General features: G+C 35.0%; 2 protein-coding genes across 6 annotated transcripts; both read left to right on the forward strand.

Moving 5' to 3' along the window:
- Window positions 1-5,704: 5,704 nt before the first annotated feature.
- LOC122047840 (uncharacterized protein At4g08330, chloroplastic-like) lies at window positions 5,705-8,587 on the forward strand. Of its 3 annotated transcripts, none has more exons than XM_042609343.1 (3): window positions 5,705-5,920; window positions 6,023-6,370; window positions 7,874-8,587. In XM_042609343.1, exons 1-2 carry the CDS (start codon window positions 5,826-5,828, stop codon window positions 6,363-6,365), a joined length of 438 nt encoding a protein of 145 aa, XP_042465277.1. In that variant the 5' UTR covers window positions 5,705-5,825; the 3' UTR covers window positions 6,366-6,370; window positions 7,874-8,587. The 3 variants fall into 3 exon arrangements, with proteins under 3 accessions (XP_042465277.1, XP_042465276.1, XP_042465275.1); XM_042609342.1 differs by having other exon boundaries at window positions 7,879-8,587; XM_042609341.1 differs by having other exon boundaries at window positions 5,706-5,920; window positions 7,947-8,587.
- Window positions 8,588-9,841: 1,254 nt separating this feature from the next.
- On the forward strand, window positions 9,842-18,285 carry LOC122047842. Of its 3 annotated transcripts, XM_042609344.1 has the most exons (5): window positions 9,843-9,998; window positions 10,131-10,524; window positions 10,654-11,460; window positions 12,671-13,771; window positions 15,124-18,285. In XM_042609344.1, exons 2-5 carry the CDS (start codon window positions 10,344-10,346, stop codon window positions 17,952-17,954), a joined length of 4,920 nt encoding a protein of 1,639 aa, XP_042465278.1. In that variant the 5' UTR covers window positions 9,843-9,998; window positions 10,131-10,343; the 3' UTR covers window positions 17,955-18,285. The 3 variants fall into 3 exon arrangements, with proteins under 3 accessions (XP_042465279.1, XP_042465278.1, XP_042465280.1); XM_042609345.1 differs by having other exon boundaries at window positions 9,842-10,524; window positions 15,127-18,285; XM_042609346.1 differs by lacking the exon at window positions 9,843-9,998 and having other exon boundaries at window positions 10,387-10,524; window positions 10,668-11,460.
- The last annotated feature ends 6,041 nt before the right edge of the window (window positions 18,286-24,326 follow it).

A 24,326-nucleotide genomic window follows, 5' to 3' on the forward strand; every position in this document is an offset into this window, starting at 1 on the left:
GTCGACCGAACCGTAAGATCGGTCGATCGAACCATGATGACTCAGCCTAGCCAATTCATCAACACCGATCAGCAGCAAAGGAAAAAAGGGATGATCGGTCGACCGAACTCAGGGATCGGTCGACCGATCCAATCAAAATTAATTGCACCATTAATGAAGATTTCTGCAGATTTCGACGAACAGAGAAATTGACTGTTCGGTCGACCGAACCATTAAAGATCAGTAAATGCAAAAGATCGAGCCAGTTTCGGACTTCAGCCAGAATGGAAGGGAGCAGGTTCAGTCGACTGAACAGAGGGATCAGTCGACCGAACGTCCAAAATTCTTATAAAACATGCTCGAAGCCAGAAGCGTTGATAGAACTTTTCTGATAAAAAAATTCCTGCTCTGTGAACAACTCGACTTCATCAGCTCAGCAAGCTACTGCATCCTAAAGTGTCGACCTAAGCTCCATCTACAATTTTGTTGTCGGTATATTTTAATTAAAGCTTGCATTGTAATTTCTTTTAAAGCAAGATAGTAGTGTGTTACTATCTTGCTCCATTGTATGATTCACTTCTTTCCGAGAATTTCGGAAAGAAAGATTATAGTGCCTTACTCACCGGTGCGGTCAAGGACCGCAAGCCTTCGAGTAGGAGTCGAGCTAGACTCCGAACGAAGTAAATAACCTTGTCTCATTTATTATTTCCGCTGCACGACTTTGATATAAAAGAAAAGAAATAGTTTTTAAAAGGAGCGATATTCACCCCCCCCCCCCTCTATCACTTCAAATGATCTATCAGAAATAACCTTCTACTTGCCTCGCTCCCTGGAGCTACCAGATTGGTCTCCCCATCCTAGGTATGGGCGTGTAATAGAATGACAGCCTGTACAAAAGGGAGAAGTTCGTTTTGTCCTCTGGCGCTTGTGTGATTCACCCTTTGGGACCTGTGACTGAGAAGCTATCTCTGATCTAATCCGATCTAACTCAGCTTGCAGAAAATTCACCTTAGCCTTCTGTTGGTCTAAGTCTTATTGTTATTGTGATATCAGTAAATCGTCTACATGAACCTTCTTGGTTAGAACGGTTATCTCTGAAGCGTGCTGGGCTTTTAGATCATCAAACTCCTCAATCTTTTGCTTTAAATCCAAATAAGTTTTGCCCCTCAGAGCCACTTCCGAGTGAACATGAGATTGAGCGGCTAGTAAACGTACCTCTAGCTCTCGTTGATGTGAATAATGTAGATCTAAGGCTTGCATAGCTTCAGCCAAAGACTTTTCCTTCTCAGATAATAGTTGATCCCAGAAGGGGAGATCCAAAGCCATGACTTAATAATATCTTTGGGGGAGAGTGAAGCAAGAAAGAGTAAAGGTTGATATTGCAGAAGTTAGAATCACACCTCTATTTAACTTGCTGGAGGTGTCACGGGATAACTGTAGAGGGTGTCACGGAATCACTGTAGAGGGAGTCACGAGATCACTACAGTGAATAACAAAAAGGCAGAAATAGACTTATGTCTAGTCAGTCGGTTACACCTCCTTTGACTAGACTTAAAGGGGAGGCTAGTGATACGGTTTATGTTAGATGAGCCGAGCAAGCAAAGGAGGAGTTTAGGTCTAAAGAGATGGGAAAGGTATATGGTCGACCGCAGGCCGAGTGAGCACCCACGTACTCAGATATGCTCGAACGGGCAAAGCCCACCCGAGCATAAAGGCATTCAGTCTTGTATATAACTCTCAGCATATAACCGGCCGACCACAGGCCGAGTGAGCACCCACGTGCTCAGATATGCTCGAACGGGCAAAGCCTACCCGAGCATAAAGACATTTAGCCTTGTATATAACTCTCAGTATATAACCGGTCGACCACAGGCCGAGCGAGCACCCACGTGCTCATATATGCTCGACCGAGCAAAGTCCACCCGAGCCTAAAGGCATTTAGCCTTATATAAGATTCTCAGCACATTATCGACCAACCGCAGGCCGGGCGAGCACCCATGTTTTCATATATGCTCGATCAGGCATCGATCGGGCAAAGCTCGCCCGAGCATAAAGGCATTTAGCCTTGTATAACTCTCAGCATATAACCGGTTGACCGCAGGCCGAGTGAGCACCCACATGCTCATATATGCTCGACCGAGCAAAGCCCGCCCGAGCATAAATGCATTCAGCATTATATAAAATTCTCAGCACATAATCGGTCGATCGCAGGCCGAGCGAGCACTCATGTGTTCATATATGCTCGGCCGGGCAAAGCCCGCCCGTGCATAAAAGACAAGTTCAACAGGAAGCATTCTTAACAACATATACGGTCGGCTTGAACGACTGACCGAGACATATTTAACAGAAGGTAGTTTTAACAGTATATATAACCAACTTGAACGACCAGCCAAAACATATTCAATAGGAAACATTCTTAACATATATACTGCTGGATTGAACGACCGACCGAGACATATTTAACAGAAGGTAGTTTGAATAGTATATATAACTAGTTTGAACGACCGGCCAAAACATATTCAACAGGAAACATTCTTAACAGTATATACGGCTGGCTTGAACGATCGACCGAGATATATTCAACAGGGGTATTCTTGATATATGCCGGTTTGAACGATCGGCCTAGACATGCTTAATAGAACATTTAGCGGGAAATATTTTCTAGAATCTTCTTCAATTATGATGACATGTCTTCATTATCAATACAAGTCATAAACGACAAAATGAGTACATCTAATATATAAAAAAGATTCCTTAAAGGATTATTGCACGAAGTATAGAAGATAACTTCATCTCTTAAACAAACTCTAACGAACCAGGGACCACCTCACTACTACAAAGGTCAGGTGAGGCAGTATAACAAGGGGGATCTTCTCCGTTGGTAAGGTACGCAAATTCTATCATCAAAACTCTGTTTCACTTTAGTTATTCCTCTTCTTCTTCTTCTTCTTCTTCTTCTTCCATCTCTGAGAGGAACTGACTTGAGCGTCGGAGGACCTAGCCAAGGATTCCCACCCCGATTTTAGGTCACTAATGTTTTGTTGGCTCTTGTCTCACTGTGCGCAGGTGCGTTGAGGAGTTTCTTCAGATCTCGGAGTTTGTCTTCATCGGAGGTCATCATCATTCATCGGGAAGATTAGGACCAACTTGGTCCCAGTCTGAGAGCAGATCAAGAAAATGTGGGCCTCGTGTGGGGAGACCAGGACTATGTTGGGTGTGATCTACTCTAAGATCAGGCCCAGTGTGGTCTACTCTCTCGACACCATGTTCATAGTATTTCTTGATCAGAGCCAATGTTTAACATTATATCTATTTTCCCCTCACTCAACTCTATCTAATGGATGCAGGTTTATAGAAATCTAAATATCTTATATCCATCAGCAGATTTTGATTAAAATTCACCAATCAATCTAAGAAGCTCAAATTATACCTATTTTTAGGTCTTGTGAATTTCTAGAGTTACAATAAATCTAACGATGTCCTACATTATTCATTTTAAACTCTCTAGAGATACTCCAATACTAAACTTCCATGGGGCATCTAAAAAGGGGGAAAAAGTACAAATAAGAAGAAAAAAATATTAAAAAGTGAGCTTTGGTGAACAGGAGGTCAAACAAAGTCGTGCACCTTTGTAATTATCAAATTATGATAAGCTTTTTGTCAATTACCAAACCTGGGGGTACCCTTTGGTCAAATCCCCATTAATGTTTAGAATGAATTTGATGAATATTTGATTTTTTTTTTTAATATAGAATGCTTTTTTAACGATGATACTAGATAATTTGAGACTTAAAGATCGAGATAACAATAAAATTTTAGATATCTTTTTAAACAATTCAGTTGCCTACTTGATATTATTATCTCCTGTCATATATATATATTAAATTTAGAATCGGTTTCTTCAGTCTGTTGTATTCATATGACAGATATAAATACTTATTATAGTAATTATAATTTTATAATTATTACAACTTCAATGTCGTTGAACAAAATAAATACTTATTATAGTAATTATAAAATATAATGTTGGAGCAACAATTGATTAAAAATTAAAAATAGGCATCCCTTATAATTAAAAAAAATAAATGATTTTTTCCTAAAATTAATTATCTAAATTTATTTAAAAAATCCCTGGACGCGTGTCAGTTGATTCAATTTTCTTTTAAATGGAGATGAATTATTAAACACTGTGAGCGGTGGTATTACATCATCATCGTTGACAGCGACGACAATCCGCGTCCAGTGCCGTGGACGGGGCTTAAGCCGTTTGGAGCGGCGATTCTCACGTGAGCAATTACTTCAACGAACGCGACGTGAACGCGCACCGCCCAAGGCGCGCGCTGCTGCGTCCTACTTCGATGTCTCCGGCTCGGCCCGGTTCGGATCGAGCCATGGGTCCCTCTGGATTTTGGAGAGCGATTTACGCCGGTTCGTGACGGAAAAGCGAGGAGAAAGGAAAGACGCTATTGAAGACCTAGACGCCTAGTAACTAGGCCTCTATTTACTTGCAGGGACGAAAGGAACAACTTCTATGCAAGGATTAAGAACAAGGAAGATAAGCATAATCTCACTCCAATGAAAATAAGTTGCTCTTCTATACATTCTTAAAATTACTTTTGCCATTGATTCGGTAACAAGAGTCCATCCCTCAAAGGGTCATGATCATGATAAAAATCAAGATTTAAATGGTCAACATTCATGTATCGTTGATCGGTCAAATAATTCATTCATCCGACCGGGATAAAGAAGTATCGATCATATATCACCACAGCTCGGTCAAGTACCGAACTTTCGACACTCAAAACAAGACATACGCCGAGCAGCTAACTCGTTCAGACTTACATTAAACTTTGGAACCGACGAAAAGGGATCGTAGCACAACAACGAAACTCGGACAGTGGAATATTGGTCGAGCGACCGTTCCGTTGGGCCAAAGAGCTAGACCATCCTAATGACTAAGGGTTGGTCGAGCGATTGTCTCGCTCGATCCACTAACAGACAAATGGAGGATCAGTCGATATTCTTGTAGGAATTCGTGCCACCGACAGATGACATGGTTGGCGGCATAGACAGATAGAGGATCGTACGATAGAAGTTTTCATTGTCATGTCAAAGATATGCTCGGGTCATTGAGGTATGGTGTTAGTTTTCCTGATACGTCTTTTCAGGGAAAACTTTGAGAAATGTGCATGTCTCGAGGAACATACGCGCGCTCCTCGAAACCTTATATAAAGGACCTCAAGTTTCAACGGAGATATGCATAATCTTTAGTGTAGCTACTGTTACTCTCTTACTTGGTTTCCTCGTTTCTTCTACATCACTGGTAATTGACTTAAGCGTCGGAGGGACATCGTCGGAAAACCCCTCCCCGGCTCGACACTGACACCGCTATGATCGCACGTCTCTCTCTGATTCGGAGTCCAATAGTCAATAGAAATATCACGTCTTTCAACCCCTATCGTTTTGACTCTGGGACAAGATCAGCTATACAAAAGAATAAGCGAAGAATTATTTTAATATTTTTAATGTATAATAATAATAAATAATGTCATTCTATTCGTCCTTTCGTTTTCGCCTTCTGTTTTTAGGCTCATAAGTAAACAGCTAACCACGTCGGCCAACACGCTTTCCCAACGGGTCAAGCTACGTCACACGAATCTTGGTGCACACATGTACAGTCCGACCACCGTTCATCGGCCTCATGGGAAAATAAAAGCGACTGGCTTGGCCAGCGCATCTTCCCACCTCTTTCGCCACCGTCTCCGCCGCTCCGCCCATCGCCTCCCTCCTCTACGCCTTCCTCACCGCATCGACTCCGTCGCTTGGAGAATCGTCAAGCACTCCAAATGGCTCTCCGCGGCCGCGGCGATTTCCAACAACCCCAGACACCGACCGTGGGCGCGTCCGATCTCTTCGTCCCCCCTCGATCCGTCACTTACTGGTTAGAAATCGACGCCATAAATCGTTAATTTCGTTACTTCCCGGTCTAAATCTCGAGCGTTTGCTGATAAATCCGTCGTATTTGTGTTGTTTTTGGGCGCAGCTGTGGCTCTTGCGGTTACGCTCTGAACCTGAGCTCCACCGACCGGCACATGACCAATATTGGCTCCAAATATAGGAAGTCCATCAAGAAGGGGATCGTCTCGTTCATATCGGTGGACGAGAGCCGCTTCTCTCAGGTGGAGGAGCTCCGCTGTCGTCCCTACTTCAAATCGAGACATGATTGGGGGTTCTTGAGACGGAGGGCCAAATTGTTCTGCCGAAACTGTCGAAACTTCGTCGGCGTTGGATACGAAGAAGGTATCCCCTCTCCGGACGTTGCTTCCGGGGACGGGAAGAAGTATGATATCATGATTAGGGCGCTGCAGCCGTCGTCTTCCAAATAAACTTGGTATTCCTCTCGCTACCTGATGTTCTTCGGCATATTTGACATCACCCGCATATGCTTCCCTTGCAATTGCGTGTTTGAGGTTGAAGTTGCTAGATCACCAAATGCAGTTGCTAAGCATGATCTTCTTTTATTTGTCTATAGATCCGTCTCTGAACGTGAGACTTGTACATGGTTTTGTTTGCTGTTACGTGATTAGTTTATGTAGATGATATCGATTCTTGGTATGAAACTAAAGATGAATTTGGATGAAGTTATTCTTTGTGATCAGAGTTCTTAATTTGTTCTGTTCTGTTCTGTTGGTCTGAAGGTGATTGACATATTGACACCATATTGCCAAACATTTATAGTTCCTTCAACTCATCTTAACCTTTTGAGATCCCTAACATTCGTGCTCAAACTTACTTAGCATTTAACTTAGATTCAGATAGATTTTAAGTGTCGGAGTGTCCACTTCAGCATTGAAAATCTCCAGTGCGAGTGTCCACTTTGTTAGTCTGGAGGATGTCTTTTAAATTTTATGAACCTTATACTCATATACTGTGAGTCTCTATATCGGTTTTGAAACTTAAAACTACAATATATGAATACATAAGTATTATATATCGATTAACTGGATTGTAGTAGATGATTGTATAATAATCGGGCATTATGGTTTTTGTAGTGTAATTTCTAAATACATTATAATGAAAGATTAATGTTTGTGTGATTCAGTCCTTCTCTAGAAGATCACCTATGAAGGGACTGATGAAATTTGCATCCTTAGAACATTGAGGAAGGTAATATACTTGAGAGTTCTCAAAATTTCTTGGAAGGTGAAGATAGCGACAACTGCAAAATTCCTCCCTGTGCATTTATCATGCTTGAAGTCGAAGGATTTTAAGAAATACTACATTTCTTCTTTGATTGGATAGGTGCATGTGTAGGAGATGGTTTCAAAAGGTTCGAAGGAAACTAATATGTTGGAGCTCTTCACAGACTTTTCTATGAAAGTGTCCTCTAGAGCTGTCAGATCAATGTGTTAATCAATTTGGATCGATGATTGAGTCTAAGGTCAAGATTGTTTTGCAGTAAATCTCTTTGTTCAACAATTAACACTTGTGATAGGAAGGAGCACATCAAGGAAAAAAATAGATGGTCAATTGCTTAATGTTTAAAACTTAGGCGAAAAATCCTCTCCATATGTGATTTGAAGAAGGGTGTCTTCTACACTAATCTTAAAATGTGTTTGTTTGATATGCTTGTTGTATTTAGTCGTGCTGTGAGATGATGGAATCTGTACTTAGTGAAGTGTTTCGAGGCGTCGCAAGATGTGAGTAACAAACAATTCATATTTAAGAAGTGTTGCTGATATTTCGATACGCAAATAGTGTCTTCTCTTTCCTAAGTAGTTTTTACATGAAATGCCATTTACCTCATCGACTCCACGGTAATCTTTGTTACTGATATCTTTCTTGGCAACATTTCATTTGGGGATTGCTTTAGTCTAAGAGTTTCGCTACTCAGTGCAGGTGATATAACATTGGTTCCTATGACATAGACAATGAACTTCATAAGTAATTTGCTGTTTGACTCACAGATGAAGCTTTGCTGAAACAATTTGAAGAAGGCAGCAATGCTTGTAAACGACAAGAACTGGAAGTGCATCAGGTTTGTTGCCCAAAATGGATCGAAAGAAGACACATTCAATTTTATCTCAAAAGCCACAAGTCTTTGAGCTTCAAAGAAGTGGAGAAATGGTTGAATCACAAAAAGCAGCAGCGGCAATACTTATGAGCTAATTCTGACCTCGTTGCATTTGAACAAAACTGGAATCATCAGAGCTGCAATGATCAAGAAGTATGCTGAAGAACTCCCAGCCGGCACGAGTCTGATCTTGAACTGCAAAAGAGGTCCAGGGTTTTAGCAGCAAGGGAGTAGTCTCAACACCCGAGTGATCTCGGTTGGCCACATAAAGGTGCTAGATCTAGTCGTTTGCCCTTGAGATGCATTATGCTGCAAGTGCGGTTAGACCGGATACATATGTTTGGAGGTCCAATGATGCCTCTTTTCGTCTCCTAAACTTGCAGTCAGAGTAACAGTTTCTAGCTAGACACAAGTAGGGAGAGCATCAAATTTTGGCCATCCAGTTCATGCTTGCACTTGTGATTCAACAAAGACAATGTAGATTGTTGTCATAATGGAAAGAGATAAACCTTCATAGTTTAAACTTCCAACACACCTCTATTAGATTGTTCTTTTTATTGATTTTTCTATTATCTTTTATTATTATTTGATTTAATTTAGCTAATATGTTAGTATTTTATTTGGAAGGCTTCAAATTGTACATAGATGAAAATTATTCTAGAGATTTTAAAAAACAGTTACAAAATCTCTTTCCATAAATTATAGTAAATTTTATCTTGCGTAACTTATAGCAAAGTTAAAAAAATAAATTTTATATGTAGGTTAAAAGAACTTATAAGAAATTTAATTTAATTTATAATAACAAGTAAAATTAGTTGTTGGACATAGGTGATAAAGATTGGTTAAGTCTAATTAGCCCGTTGCAATTCTGAATCATAGGATTTATGATTCTACGATACTAAAGTACAAATTGATTTTGGATCGTGCATAATCGATCCTGAAAGTTTCATAATCGATCCTGAAAATTTTGAGAGATTATGACTTTTAATTTAGATTAAATCATGAGATATTTAAGATATCAAATTGAAACTTATTCTGACATCTATAGTTAGTTTTAAGGTTTACCTTTAATCGTCCAATTTCCTACTCAAAATATATTTTTAAACTTTTTTTGGATGACTGAAAGTGTTTATGTTTTATTTTTTTTTTTGTCTCTTGCACTGTTTAGTTGTTTTTAAATTATTTTTTTTATCAATAATATTTTGTCATCCCCTCTAATGATAAGTTTTTGGATATCTATTATTGACATTCTTCATAATCAAGAAGTTTTTAGAAGATTACTTTTGATATTTATATTAATAGCTTTGTTAGTCATTTTGTTGACACATTTTGTAAACTTAGAGAATTTTTTGAAAGTTGAATATTATTATTATTATTAGACATTTTATACTCTTTGATTTTATGATATAAAAAATATAAATATTATTAAGTATTATAATTTAAATTAACTAATTATATATATATACACACACTAGCGTAGCTCCGCCTTGTGTGTGCAATATAATACATGCACGTCTATAGGTAACAAACTCTTATTCATCGACCCAAAGCATTTATAGAAACTTCTCTCCTCATAAAATTATCAATTCTAAAATGTGAGACTAAAATATTTTTTTAATCATAGTTAAATAATTTTAAGAAATATTAAAGTAATTTTAATTAATACTAAAATTCATTTATTTAATATTAAAAATAATTTAGATTTTAGCAATTTTAATCATTTATTATATATTTTTTCGGACGTGAAGGGGAATGAAATCGAGTTAAATGGCCGTCGGAGTGACATTGAAGTCCAGGCTTTTGGGCTCCTCTTTTGTGGGTTCAGTTTTCGCATCCCTTTTTCTTCTCTTGTTCTTCTCTCCACAGCGTGGCGCGGCGTCCGGCTTTTCTACCGGTGATAGGCAGGACTTAGGCCACCGGCGGCGACCATCGGAGAGCGGAAACAGTGAGTTGCTTCCGCTGTTCCTTGCCTCGGTGTTGTCCGAAGGCTCGTTCTTTGGGTTGTTTCGGGTTGCGGAAGGAATAGGTGCGAAAAAAGATATCTTGTCCTTACTTTTTTGTGGTTCTTCGACGACAGGAGGAGAAACTCTAGAAAAAAGAAGCGTTCTTAGTGCGCGTTTGGTTGCGATTTATTGGATCTGTACGCCGGCAGAAACGTCAGGGATCGGCGTGTATCCGGGGACGGCCAGAGGGCCTTTGGATAGAGGAAGGTTCCTAGGGTTTGATTTATTTATATAGCCGTGGGGTTTTTGAGCTCGATGCTCGTTGGAACTGGGTAAATTGATCATTGATGCCTCCCGAACCATTGCCATGGGAGCGGAAGGAGTACGCGTTCAAGGATCACCGGAGGCACGAGCGCGGGGAGGCCTTTGGTGGAAGTGGCGGCGGTTCCTCATCTTCCTTGACGTGGAGGGAGTCCTACCACGGTTCCTGTGACTTTTCCCGTGCCTCCCCCCGCCGACATCTTTCAGGTGAAGTAGCTCACTCTAGTGTCTTTTCAGATCCGTGCTATCTATATAAAATCTTGCGGTCTTTCTTTCTGTTTTCTTTTGTGTTCTTCCGTTTTCGTTCTAATTTGTAGAGGTTTTCTCTATATGAAGTTCGTTATCGGCAGGGCGGAGGTTACCATCAGGTGTATCCGGAGGACTCTGCTGGACGTGTGTTCGTACCGTCTCGTTCTGACAGATTTTGGATGGAAGATGATGATTTAAGGTTGCCTTCTACTAGTTGCTTCAGTGGCTGCCGCAGCAACGGCAGCAGCGTATACAGTAGGGAGAACCGAGGATCTCTTCGTCAATCCCCTGGCCGTGATGGCAGTGACGTCCCCAGACAGCAACACCATCAGGAAACCAATACGACCGACTTTCCCAGACGGCAACACCGTCAGGAAACCAATGTGACTGACTTTTCCAGAGGGCAACACCGGGAACCCAATGCAACTGACTTCCCCAGACTGCAACACGATCAGGAAATCAATGTGACCTCTCACAGATCTGTCACTGCTCTGGTTTCTTCAACATCTCAGACCTCACCGAACAACAACTATCAAAGTGATGTTGTTGATGATGGTTTGGGCTCAGGCCAAATATTTGATCATCGGGACCATTCATTGGGTTCAATACCCTGGAAGAAATGGAGCCGTTCATCCTCAGCTAAGAACGGTAGAACTGAGATGGATGACGCTGGAACTAAGCTGTGGTCACATGTGGAGAAGGAAACTTTTGTCCAGGCTCCGGTAGCTTCTTCCTTTGCTTCAACTGAAAGTGCTTTTAAGAAACCACGAATTGGATGGGGGCAAGGGCTTGCCAAGTATGAGAAGCAAAAGGTGGAAGGATTTACAGAACCTTCTGTTGGTGCATGCTTGTCACCATCAACTACATGTTCAACTACATGCAGCTCTTCACCAGGTGAGTTGATGTTTCTTATTGTTGGTTCTTCATTTGCTATCTTGGATAGGTTGCTGATTTCTCAGATTACTTTAGGCATAAATTTCTCCTCATCGGTTTTTGCTTTAGATTTCTCAGATATGTTCAGTTCTTCCTAATCTTATTAGTTGTTCATTAATGACCTAGACTTTGATCATATATAAATACTTTGATTGGATCATCGAAAATATTGGCATGGCATATTTTTATGGACAAATCATTTGGTATTTTGCTAGCCCTATGAGATTTCATGACAACTGATGAGGAATGTACGTTTTATTGTTCATGTATTGCTTAGTTTGATTCTAGTTCCTAGGATGTCATCGTTTTTAGTTGATCCCTTGTTCATTCATGTGGCTTGATGTTAGTAATTATATATAAAATTGTCATAGTATGTATTACTATGCATTCGAACTTTAGCTGAGTTTATTTACATATCTTTCAGCTAGTCCTAAATCATTCAATCCTTATTGCTGTGCATTCATTTATTCTATTTAGCATGAATTAGTGCATGCAAAATTGATCTACTTGCATGATTATCTTGACAATCTGGGCCGAATAATCAACCTAAATTAATGGTAGTATACTATGCACAATACAACATCTAGGAGTTTCTATTTTGTGATAGGGGACTATGGTATCAAAATTTAGATTCGTTATGTGCCAGCAATCTGCTCCATGATATAATTTATTCCAACTGGTCCAATCACATGGTCTCCAACAAAAGCCTCTTTTATAGGAAGATTAATTGGGGTCAAAACTTTTGGCATTCTGAGTCAGTGTAATCGATTCCCTATATTTTTTAGGAAGCTGTAACTCATAGTTACGGACATACAGGGACAACAACATATAGTATTAAACCTTTTTATAGCAATCATAAAACTTGCGCTTGGAACAAAATGTTCCAAAACTATTGTACCTGTTGTGTGTATATATTGTCCACAGCCCTTTGTTTCTATTAGTTTTTATTATTGTAAAGTGAGTAATCTTCTCTTTTACTTGACTATCTAGTTTTATGGATTTTGTTGGTAGCTTATTGATTCTTCCATGAAATAACCGCACGTTCAGTCATTTTTCACTTTGATCTTTGAAGAATTCCAAGCCTGTAATTTTAAGCAGAATATCCATGTGCTTAATGCCTTAATCATTTTTCACTTAGAATTTGTATGGTTTCATTTTGGTGACACAACAGGCACTGAAGATAAGTTTTGCAGCAGGGTCAGGAATAATGACACTAGTCTGAGTCAAAATAATGATTTGCCTGGATCCACATTTCCTTCTTCCTATGAGGAAGTCCTCACTAATTTGGATTGTTTGCAAGTCAATTCTATGAGTTTGCTTGATTCCCTGCTTGCTGATTTGGTTCAACCTGAGGATGCTTTTGGTGGCGATTCCGATTTAATGAGGCTTTCTATGAACAAACTATTGGAATTAAAGCTGCAGGCTTCAAATGCATATGAAAAGATAGAGAATAAAATTGATTTACTAGAAAAGGAGCTCAAGGCAATGATTTGTGATACTAAAGCTGATGCTTATCTAGACTCTTTGAAATCAGCAGATGCTGCTGCTTCTGAGCTGAGTAAAGGGCCATTGGATGATTTATCAATTGAACATAATCATTTGAAAGATCAGCGGATGGAGTATGTGGAATTGTTAGCCCTTGAAGACAATGAGCTCAGGTCTTCAAGAATATTTGTTGAACATGAAACTGCGGCTGAAGAAACAGTTTCGTCTGCTTTCGAAAAGGAACCCTTTGGTAGCAGTTTGGAGAAATCAGCTGCAAGTGCTTCATTAATTGAAGGTGAAAGGTTGAAGGCTACTGAACTATCAGATATGGTTGAAGGGAGGCTGATGGTTCCCAGTGAAGTTGATAGAGGAAGTTTTGCGAATGACAGCATCTGTGTAGGTGCTGATGGTACTGTGCAGGGGATGCCAGATTCTAATTTAGTAAACATAATGAATAAATCCAACAGGGGCACTTCAAAGCTTTCCTGGGAGGAATTTTATATGGCACTCTCAAAACATCTGCCTCAGTCAGATATTTGGGGATTTGTTAATTTTACATCACTTTGTAAGCATGGAAAGCAAATCAAAGAGAAGCTTTCGATAATAAAACGGCAACAGAAATTCAAACTACGGCTTCTTGCTCTTAAATTTAGGGTGCTACATCAGTCGTGGAGGAATAAAAAACTTCGCACTAAATTAAACAAGCAGTCTGAACTTAGCAATCCTTCAATTCAAAATAGTTCTCAAAAGCAACGGTCTTCAAACCGATCACGATCTGCCTCAACTGGTTAGTCATAAATATAGTCTCTTTTGTTTTTTTAAGATTTTTTTTTTGTAATATATATTTAATTAGCCAACATCCCTTTTTTTGTGGTTTAATCAAGCTGGTATACAATATTATGGTATTTAAATATGCATCCCTCTAGTCATCTGGAAAAATTCTAACAATTTGTAGTGGAATAGTGTTTGTATTTTATCCCATCCCTGTTTGCACGTTTCATATCCTACTTAGCTCGACATTGTCTTTCTCAAGAGTTATTAGCTATTTTATATATTTATTCACTATGTAATTATACTTAAACCTCATTTATATCTATTATGATTTTAATTGAATTTTATTTATCAATAATTCTTAATTCAAAATTACAGTATTAGCATGGCAATCAGTTGCTCTTACAGAATTAGCATCATAATAGCTGGATACATTAAATAATCACAAGCCAGTGATTTTAAAGCGACTAAGCACAACTAGGTCCTGAGGGGTGGATGGTGTAGGGACAAGGCGAAAGATCCTGGCGCATGCTGGCAAAAGTGAGGCATGCTTCTTTTGCACATTATCTTAAGTGACATTGAGCACAGCCACAGGTGTTTATGTTGCTATCAATTCTGCCCTTCTTGTCATTGTTGATATACCAGATATATTCTTCTCAATTGTTATTGATGGAAAATTCATATTGGCTATCATCAACTTTGTTTCTTCGCTTGACAAAATTTATCTTCTAAGTTATTGTTAACTTTGAGATTTCACAGCTTCTTTTAGTTGAGTTCTGCAAAATGTTCTGTCTCAGGATGAAATTGTCTAGTGTTTTGCCTATCTCAATATAAGTTGGCTTTAGTTGAAGATCCTCCCTGGACTAAGCTGAAATTTACCAACAAATGAAACTGTTAGTAGTATGTGTAGCTGTCAAATTTTGCGACTGTAATTTAAAGTATAATTGTTTATGGCTTCATGGATTTTCTAAAGAACTTGCATATATATATAATTCCTAAAGAAAATATATAACATGCAAAGGATTTAGGCTTGCCTCTGCAAATTACTATATATATTTGCCGATGAAACTTTAATTCGAATTTGTTATTTCAGATTTATTAAGTCTGTAGCTTTTGTTCTTGTTAAGGTAGTTTAATCAAGATTTTGTTCCTTCTCGTTTTTTTTCATTTTGATGTTGACTAAGTAGGCATTTTGATAAGCTAATCTTTTTTAGATTTTTTTTTATAATGTTGCTTACAGTTCTTACATCATTTTCTTTTCATGTGTACTTAGCATTTCTATCTATCCTGCATTTTTCTTAAAAAGATTCTTATAGTCTATTCTCTATTTTTTTCTTCTAGCTAATATTGTTTTTATGATACTCATAGCAGGTAAATTATCCTTGGGTTCTACTACAAAAATAATGCACAGTGCAAGTAAATTGCTGTCAGATTTACATATCAAGCCTTTTAGAAATCATTTGAAGATGCCATCACTATTAAATGATAAGAGCCAGAGGTACGATACGTTTGTTAACAATAATGGATTAATAGAAGACCCTCTGAGTTTTGAGAATGAAAGAGCAATGATAAACCCATGGACGCAAGAAGAGAAAGAAGTTTTCATGGAGATGCTTGCCAGATATGGTAAAGATTTTATTAAGATCTCTTCCTTTCTAGACCATAAAAGCATCGCAGATTGTGTTGAATTTTATTACAAAAACCACAAATCAGAAGGCTTCAAAAATGTGAAGAAACAGTTGAATCTTAGAAAGCAACAACAGTCTTTACCAGCCAATACCTACCTTGTATCATCACGAGAGAATTGGAATCACAGAAAAAATGTTGAATCTCTTGATTTATTGAGTGCAGCATCAGTTATGGTGGCACAAAATGAATATACTGAAAAGATTGGAAATCATGCAGGAAATATTTCATCTAGAAATTCTGTTTATTTATTTGGGACAGATAAAGTTAACATATCTTCTCAAGAAAGAGAATCTATGGCTGCTAATGTATTAGCAGGGATTTGTAGGACTCGATCCTCAGAGACTATCAGCTCACATGAGACTAGTTCTATTGATCCTGCTAAGAAGATCAAGGATGAGACAAACCTGGACATGGACGCTACTTGTTTTTCGGATGAAGGTTGTGGAGAAATGGAATCAGCTGATTGGATTGATGAAGAGAAGACTATGTTTATCCAAGCTTTAAGCATGTATGGAAAGAATTTCACGAGGATTGCAGATTACGTGAAGACAAAATCAAAAGAACAATGTAAGATCTTCTTTAGCAAGGCTCGAAAGTGCCTTTCTCTTGATGCAATTAATCAAGGTTGTGCCACCGAGGTTAAGCCAGTAAACCCAACAAACAGAGGAAGAAGTGACACAGATGATACCTGTTGTATCAAGACTAATTCTGCAGTCTGCAGCACACAATCTTGTTCCAAAATTGATGATGATGTCTCCCAGCCTGTGGCGACCAATGGTTATGAGGGGATCACCCATTGTGCAAGCACTGATTTTCATGTTGAAACCGAGAGATCACATGAACAGGATAGCGTAGTAGATAAAGGCATTCTGGAGGGCAAGGATAAAGTTGATAAGCAGGTAGTGTCCTTTTCTCATGATGTTAAGCAGACACCCAATGTGGACAATCTTCAATCTGATGTTCCACTAAAGGAAAATATTGTTACTCCATCAGGATACGAAGCTGTAAAATGTGAGGCTGCAGATTCTGCAGGAGAAGCAAATTTTGATGAAACTAGAAGTATTATTTCTCTTCCGGGGCCTGCTGTCTTAATCAGAAAAAGTGAGCCAGTTGCAGAATGTCTCAAACCGAAGCCAGAACAAATAACTGCTAGTATTTCCCCTGTTAGAGGGACTGTTGGATGTTCTCCTGTCGAAAGTACGAGGAAGGAAGTAGATTCGAAGTCACCATTTGCTGCTGAGGTTGGGCTGTCAAACAAAAAATCAACCAACATCAGCTCCATTGCCAATGAAAATGGCCTGCCTTTGTGTGCAAAAGCTTCAGTTCAAATTGGATCTTCAATAATCTCAGCAAATACATGCCCATCTACTGCAAAGAATCTGCAGTCCATCTTATTGGAGCAGGAAGATAAGCACTCTGTACCATTGAATTCATTTCTATCAGATCCATCTAATATATGTTTTGAGGACTCTCCTTGCACATTATCCAAAGCTACTTTTAAGTCCAAGGATCATGGGATTAAGGGTCAAAAATTGATTAAAATGGATCTCGACCAACAATATATGCTTACAAACTTACCACTCACCCAAGTTGATCACAATATGCATATTATGAAAAGCTCTCCGCTACATTCACTCAAACAAGAAGCCAATGGGGAAACTAACCCTCCTGCACTTGAGCAGCTTAGTCAGCATCAGGTAGAAAACCGAAAAGACAGTCTCTCCCAACCAAATCATTTTCTTGCATCAGATAAGCACCAGCATGAAAGCAACATCTCCACTCCACACTCAATAACTACTGTGATATATCCAAGTGAAAATCAATCAGAGGCCAAACTCAGAACTTGTTTCAAGAATGTTGGTGTTGATGAAGAGAAACCCAGACCTGGAGATCTGAAACTTTTTGGTAAAATCCTTAGTACATCCACACTGAAATCTGGTTCATCATCCCATGGATATAATCAAAGATCTTTATTGTCCAAGATGGACGGTGCTTCAAAAATGACCGATTCCAGTAAGGTTAAAGGTGCTAGTCAACTAGTAAATGCTGGTTCAGGTCAAGTAAACCTAGAAACAACTTATGGTTTCTGGGATGGGAAGAGAATACAGACTGGGTTTTCATCATTGCCAGAGACTGCTTCTATTTTTTACAAGTACCAAGGGACACCAACCAGTACATCTCATTATCTGGCCAAGGACAACATTCTAGGTTGTAATGGAAGAATTCTCACAGACTACCAGCAGCCCTATATGCAGCCATTGCCATCTAATTTGAAGCAGATAGAGACCATTCGCGGGCTCCAGAAAAGAACTATATTCAACATGATCCCAGGGTTTCAGCAGCAAGTGCGGGTAACACCTCTGAGTACCAACATGATGGGAGGTAGAATGTTGGTTGGTGGAGCAGTGTCAAATTCAGTTGCGTCAGTCAACATGCATTTTTCTCCAAGGGCCAAGGTTTTAGGCAGTGAAATGGACCTGTGGAGAGGAGACATGGGAGGCAGATTGTAGGAGGCAGGCTTGATCAAGACATCAAGTAGGTATTCGATGGTTATGTAGGTTTAATTTTTTTAGGCATTTTCTCTTTGCCTGCTTGTATCATTTTTACCCTTTGTTATTTGCATCAAATTAAACATGGTTGTGGGATTCCCATTCCAGACCATGCGAACGTGGTTTTGTTTTCCTTCTTTTTGCTAGATTAGCTTGAGATTTTGTATATTCTTTATTACATATACAAAATCAGCTGCCACTAGAATGAGCTACTGCATAATAGTTCCAAGCTTGTCGCGAGTGGAAAATAGCCTGAATGGTTGGGAAAATGTTATTATTGTTCTTGTGATGAGACCCTTGCTGCAACATTTCTTTTCATTTTCAATTCAGTCATAATGGTTAGAATCCAGTGTCTTTTGACTACTTTGATTTACCTTTGAAGTCGTGTTGAAATGGTGATGTTCTTTATATTTGTATTACTTTGATTGAGATCTTTATAATTGTATCAGTTAGATTTATCTTACTGCAAACTGTTGAAATGATGATGTTCTTTACAATTGTACCACTTTGATTTACCTAGTGAAGAAATATTGAAATGGTGTGGTTTTTTACTTCTTTACAATTGTATTACTTGGATTTATTCTTCGCCAAGACATGTTGTGATGGCGATGTTCTTGACAATTGTATCACTTTGATTTACCTCTTGAAGAGATGGTTGAAATACAATTTGTGCTGCATTGATTTACATTGTGAAGAGATGTTGAAATGTTGATGTTCTTCTATTATTGCATTACTTTGATTTACTTTATTTAGAGATGTTGATATGGTGATGTTCTCTATAAAATGCTAAGAAACTAAGTGGAGTATGTTCCTTCAATCGACTATCATGCGATGGCTTGATGCGGTTGAATTTTGTCACCTTTATTCTTCATTAAACCCTTAAGAAAAATAATATGTTCAAGAAAATAATCTCAAAAATATATTCAAGGATAGACATAGAGAAATATTCAAGGATAGATATCTAGAATGATGAAATTCACAAAAAGTGAAATGGTGGATTATGAATTTATATATCTATTTTTAAGAATGATGAAATTCACAAAAAGTGACATGGTGGATTATGAATTTACGTGTCTATGAGTATTTTTTTAAGATTTTTTTCTTATGCATGTTATTATTTTAATATTAATTTGGTCAATTTCAAATAAGTAATTTAATTGTGAGCATAATTAGATTGATTAGTTAGTAATTATTTTTCACTGAATGCTCTACTGAACTATTGCTCCAGAGACAATTAATTAGTAATTGGTCAACCTTAGAGAGAAGATGTTTTCATGAATTTGGATTTTTTTTCCTTTCATTTAACTTTATATAAAATATATTTGGATCGATTGGATTAAGTATTTTCTATGATCTTTTAGCACGCAAACATCAAATACGCACCTACAAATATAAATAAATAAAAAATCTGATGCACCAATTCCTACTAATGCACGATTGTTTTTGCAATTTAAACCTATGGTCATTAAATCATATAATAACTATTCCCTTCACAATAATAATAATAATAATAATAATAATAAATAATATACAAACGGTAAGTCCGGGTAGGTCTGTTGACGCTATTCGGAATTTCGTTCTATTTTTCTTGTAAAAAAAATTGTAAAAGCACAGAAGTTAAAATTGGATTGCAAACGAAACTTAACATTATTAATTCAAGTTCATTCCATGTGTTCATCAGAAGTTAAACCATATTATAAAAGTTGATTAAATATCTATTTCAAAGATTGACTTCCAAGTCATTGGCGAGACACTCGATTTTCTTGGGTATGAAATCATCCACCACTTCCTAGTCAAAGCCTTTCAAAGAAATTGAATATTTAAACTCCTTACAGTAAACCCTACGTTAAACTACAGAGACCTCAATCAAAGCACAAAACTAGTACATAGTGGAAACAATTAACTTGTTATATCTTTCTTTGTAGCTTAAAGACCTCTTGATCTTCTGCTATATTCCTCTCATCCTCTTGGACGTCATGTGAGCGACGATCTACCAAGATGCAAAAAGCACCCAAGTCCTTCTTTCTTCCAAGACTTTCGGCCACCAAGGGATCAAAGATAGGAACACCACCTCTTGTTCTTCTTTCTTCCTTGTAACCCGCCGGTCACAAGATGGTTGAAGCCTCTTGATGCCGCCGGCCTTAGGTGAGAAAGCAAGGGGAGAATAAGAATATGAGGGAACTGACCACAAGGAGAATAGAAGAGGAATAGAAATTGTGTAGATGATTATTTCATTTAAGGCACCATCTATCCTCTTTTATAATTCTTGGTAATGGCTAAAAGGGAAAGATTTTAACAATTAAAATCTCTCTTTTAAATTTTCTATTGTGGATGACTACAAAAGGAAAGTTTTAAAATTAAAAATCCCTTTTTAAACATTGTAGATGACTACAAAAAGGAAATATTTTTAAAATTAAAACCTTTCTTTTAAATCATGATTACAAAAAAGGAAAGTTTTAATAAAAATAAAATATCTCTTTTAAACCATTGTAGATTGCTACAAAAAGGAAAGATTTTTTAAATTTAAAACTCTCTTTTAAAATCACATGGATGACTTCAAAAAAGGAAAGTTTTTAAAATTTAAAATCTCTCTTTTAAAACATTGTAGATGGCTACAAAAAGAAAGATTTAAAAAATTAAAAACCCACTTTTAAAACGCCTTTCGTTTTTTTTTCCTTCAAAATTGTTTTTGAAAAATACATCGTCATCTTTTCACCATTGCTTAGTATTGACAAAATATTACATTTTTAAAAGTTTCAAATAATATTTTTTTATTAATATTTTATTATTTTTCTCAAAATTAGTGCAATACGATATTTTTTTCAACATTGCTAATCCAAGATCAAGTCTTGGCACCACTTTTTAATTTTCCATCTTCAGCCTTCAATGACTCTTCAAGAAGGACGGAACTCCCACGAACCACCACCATACGATCAAGAAGATTTCAACTACTGGAAGTGATTAATGGAATGCTTCTTAGGAAGCTTAGATTTCGATTATATGCTAATATTGAGAAAACCTTCTCAGGACTTGGAACTGAACAAAAAGGTAAGTAACATTATTTGTAATATTTTACCTAACAATATTTTATGCAGACTAGAAAAGTACAAGAATGCATATGAGCTTTGGACACAATTGATCAAACTTCACGAGGAGCCGTTGGAGTTGGACGATCAAGTCGAAATCGAATCCAATTTTGAGTCAAATTCAACAGAAAAGCCTACTCAATTAGGGGTTGCGCTCAAGGTTAGTAATATTTACCAAAATATCCCTGCTAATAGTAATTTAAGAAATATACATGTTAATCTGGATATTTCTGAAAATATCTGTGAAAATAGTGTAGCCGACAGTACTTACAAAAATACCCCTAGGTAATTTTCTGATAAAATAAATCTAATTAATTTAGAAAATTAAGAAAATATGAAAATAATTAATAACCCTAAAAATTCAAATAATAATGATAAGGTCAATATTGATCTAGATAAAATTAATAATTGTTTAGTAATCTAGACAATATAAATCTAAAAAATCCTATCCAAATCCAAGATAATTTAATTAATAAAAAAAATTAAGTTTTAAAGATAAAACTTATCTAACAAATTCCACTAATTATATCAACTTAAAAGGTAAAGAAAATATAAGGATAAAATTAAACACTCTTCCGATAAAATCAAAAATAAATTTAACAAACTTACGTTAATAAAAGGTTAAAAGATAAACCTTTAAAGAAATATAATTTAAACAATTTGATTAATTCAAATTTAAAAATTAATAAAAACTCAATCATTAACGATTATCTATTAAATAAAGACAATTCAATTAACTTAATAAAATTAAAATTGAAAGAAAATTCAAATATTAAATACACTCTTTTAAAGAAAGATAATTTGACCAATTTAATTAATTCAAAATTAAAAACTTAAATTTAAATTATAAATTATAAATTAAACATTAAATCTTAACTAAAACTAAATTATACAAAAAAAAAATCTTTAAAAAGAAAATCAATAATTTAGGGGAGGCTCCAGAATAGCTGGCACCTCCAAAAATAATTTACCTGACAGGGTAACCGAAACCAATTTACCCGGCAGGGTAATTAGGACAAGAGTAAAAGGACAAGGTTTAACTTGACCAATGGTACTGGTGAAGTTTTGGATGATAGTACATTAGGAAAGCTTAGTCTATGCATGTCTACGAAGATATGCCTTCAACCTAGTGCATTTGGTTAAGTGGAACTAACCGAAGCTACCCTTTATGGATCCTAACTAGTTAGACCAAGGTTTTGTACTAAGTTCAATGGATAAGACTATTTGAAAAACCTCGAATGCATGGTTACTCTAATGATGTCCAGGTGACTCACCATAGCCCAGAAGTTTTATCCAAAGAATGTCTATTTATTGAGGACAAAGCTAAACCTGAATCTAACATAAGGTTAAATCAAATACTAAAAAATTGAATCTAATTCATCTCACAAAATTATAGGATTCCCTAATTGAAAATTTAGATCGGATGAGATGATTAAGGTCTAAAAATTAAATTAAATCCAATCTAATTAAATCCAATAAAAATTAAATTAATTTAACTAAAACTAAATTAAATTAAATTATATTAACTTAAAAATTATTTTAACTTAAAAAAAATATTTTTAAAAAATTATTTTAAAATAAAAAATATTTTTTAACTTAAAATTTATTTTAACTTAAAAAAAACATTATTTTAAAAAAAATTACTTTAACAAAAAAAAGTATTTTAAAAATTATTTTAATTTAAAAATCATTTTAAAAATTCCTTTAAAAATATTTTAAAAATTATTTTAAATATTCATTTAAAAATTATTTTAAAAATTCCATTAAAAATTATTTAAAAGATTATTAAAAAAAATCATTTTAAAAACTTTTAAAAATTATTTAAAAAATTCTTAAAAATTATTTAAAAACTCTTTTTAAAATCATTTCATAAACTTTTAAAAATTAGTTCAAATATTCTTTTAATTTTTTTTAAAAAATTCTTCTAAAACTCTTTTAAAATCATTTAAAAAAATTTTAAAAATTAATTAAAAACCCTTTTAAAATCATTTTAAAAACTTTTAAAAATTATTTAAAAACTCTTTTAAAAAACATTTTAAAAACTTTTAAAAATCATTTCAAAAATTATTTTAAATAATATTTAAAAACTCATTTCAAATCATTTTAAAAAACTTTTTAAAATCATTTCCAAATTATTTTAAAAATTATTTAAAAATTCTTTTAAAATCATTTTAAAAACTTTTTAAAATTATTTAAAAAATTATTTTAAAACTCTTTTAAAAATCATTATAAAAACTTTTAAAAATTATTTTAAAACTCTATTAAAAATCATTTTAGAAACTTTTAAAAATCATTTTAAAAATTATTTTAAAAATTATCTAAAAACTCTTTTAAAAATCTTTTTAAAAACTTTTAAAACTTATTTAAAAAATCCATTTAAAATATATTTAAAAAACTTTTAAAAATCATTTCAAAAATTCTTTTAAAAATTATTTTAAAACTCTTTTAAAAATCATTTTAAAAACTTTTAAGAATTATTTAAAAAATTCTATTAATTTTTTTTAAAAAATCATTTCAAAATCTTTTAAAAAATTATTTAAAAAATTCTTTTAAAAATTATCTAAAAAACTGTTTAAAATCATTTTAAAAATTCTTTTAAAAATTATTTAAAAACTCTTTAAAAAATCATTTTAAAAAACTTTTAAAAATCATTTCAAAAATCGTTTTAAAAATCTTTTTAAAAACTTTTAAAAATTATTCAAAAAATTCTTCTAAAAATTATTTAAAAACACTTTTAAAAATCATTTTTAAAACTTTTAAAAATTATTTTAAAAATTCTTTGAAAAATTATTTAAAAAATTATTTTAAAATTACTTAAAAAATTCTTTTAAAAATTATTTAATAACTCTTTAAAAAATCATTTAAAAAATATTTTAAAAAATTATTTTAAAAATTATTTAAAAACTCTTTTTAAAATCATTTTAAAATCTTTTAAAAATTATTTAAAAAATTCTTTCTAAAATTATTTAAAAACTCTTTTAAAAATCATTTTAAAAACTTTTAGAAATTATTTTAAAAATTATTTAAAAACTCTTTTAAAAATCTTTTGAAAAAATCTTTTAAAAATTATTTTAAAACTCTTTTAAAAATCATTTAAAAAAATTTTTAAAAATCATTTCAAAAATTCTTTTAAAAATGATTTAAAAACTCTTTTAAAAATCATTTTAAAACTTTTAAAAAATCATTTTCAAAACTTTTAAAAATTATTTAAAAAACTTTTAAAAATCATTTTAAAAATTCTTTTAAA

This window comes from Zingiber officinale, chromosome 2B (assembly GCF_018446385.1).
Source record: "Zingiber officinale cultivar Zhangliang chromosome 2B, Zo_v1.1, whole genome shotgun sequence".
NCBI classification, from domain to species: Eukaryota; Viridiplantae; Streptophyta; class Magnoliopsida; order Zingiberales; family Zingiberaceae; genus Zingiber; species Zingiber officinale.

Coding starts and splice junctions, on each gene's coding strand:
- LOC122047840 (XM_042609343.1), top strand. CDS start 5,826: ATGGCTCTCCGCGGCCGCGGCGATTTCCAACAACCCCAGACACCGACC. Junction 5,921..6,022: donor CCTCGATCCGTCACTTACTG/GTTAGAAATCGA, acceptor TTTTGGGCGCAG/CTGTGGCTCTTGCGGTTACG.
- LOC122047842 (XM_042609344.1), top strand. CDS start 10,344: ATGCCTCCCGAACCATTGCCATGGGAGCGGAAGGAGTACGCGTTCAAG. Junction 10,525..10,653: donor CCCCCGCCGACATCTTTCAG/GTGAAGTAGCTC, acceptor CTCTATATGAAG/TTCGTTATCGGCAGGGCGGA. Junction 13,772..15,123: donor ATCACGATCTGCCTCAACTG/GTTAGTCATAAA, acceptor TGATACTCATAG/CAGGTAAATTATCCTTGGGT.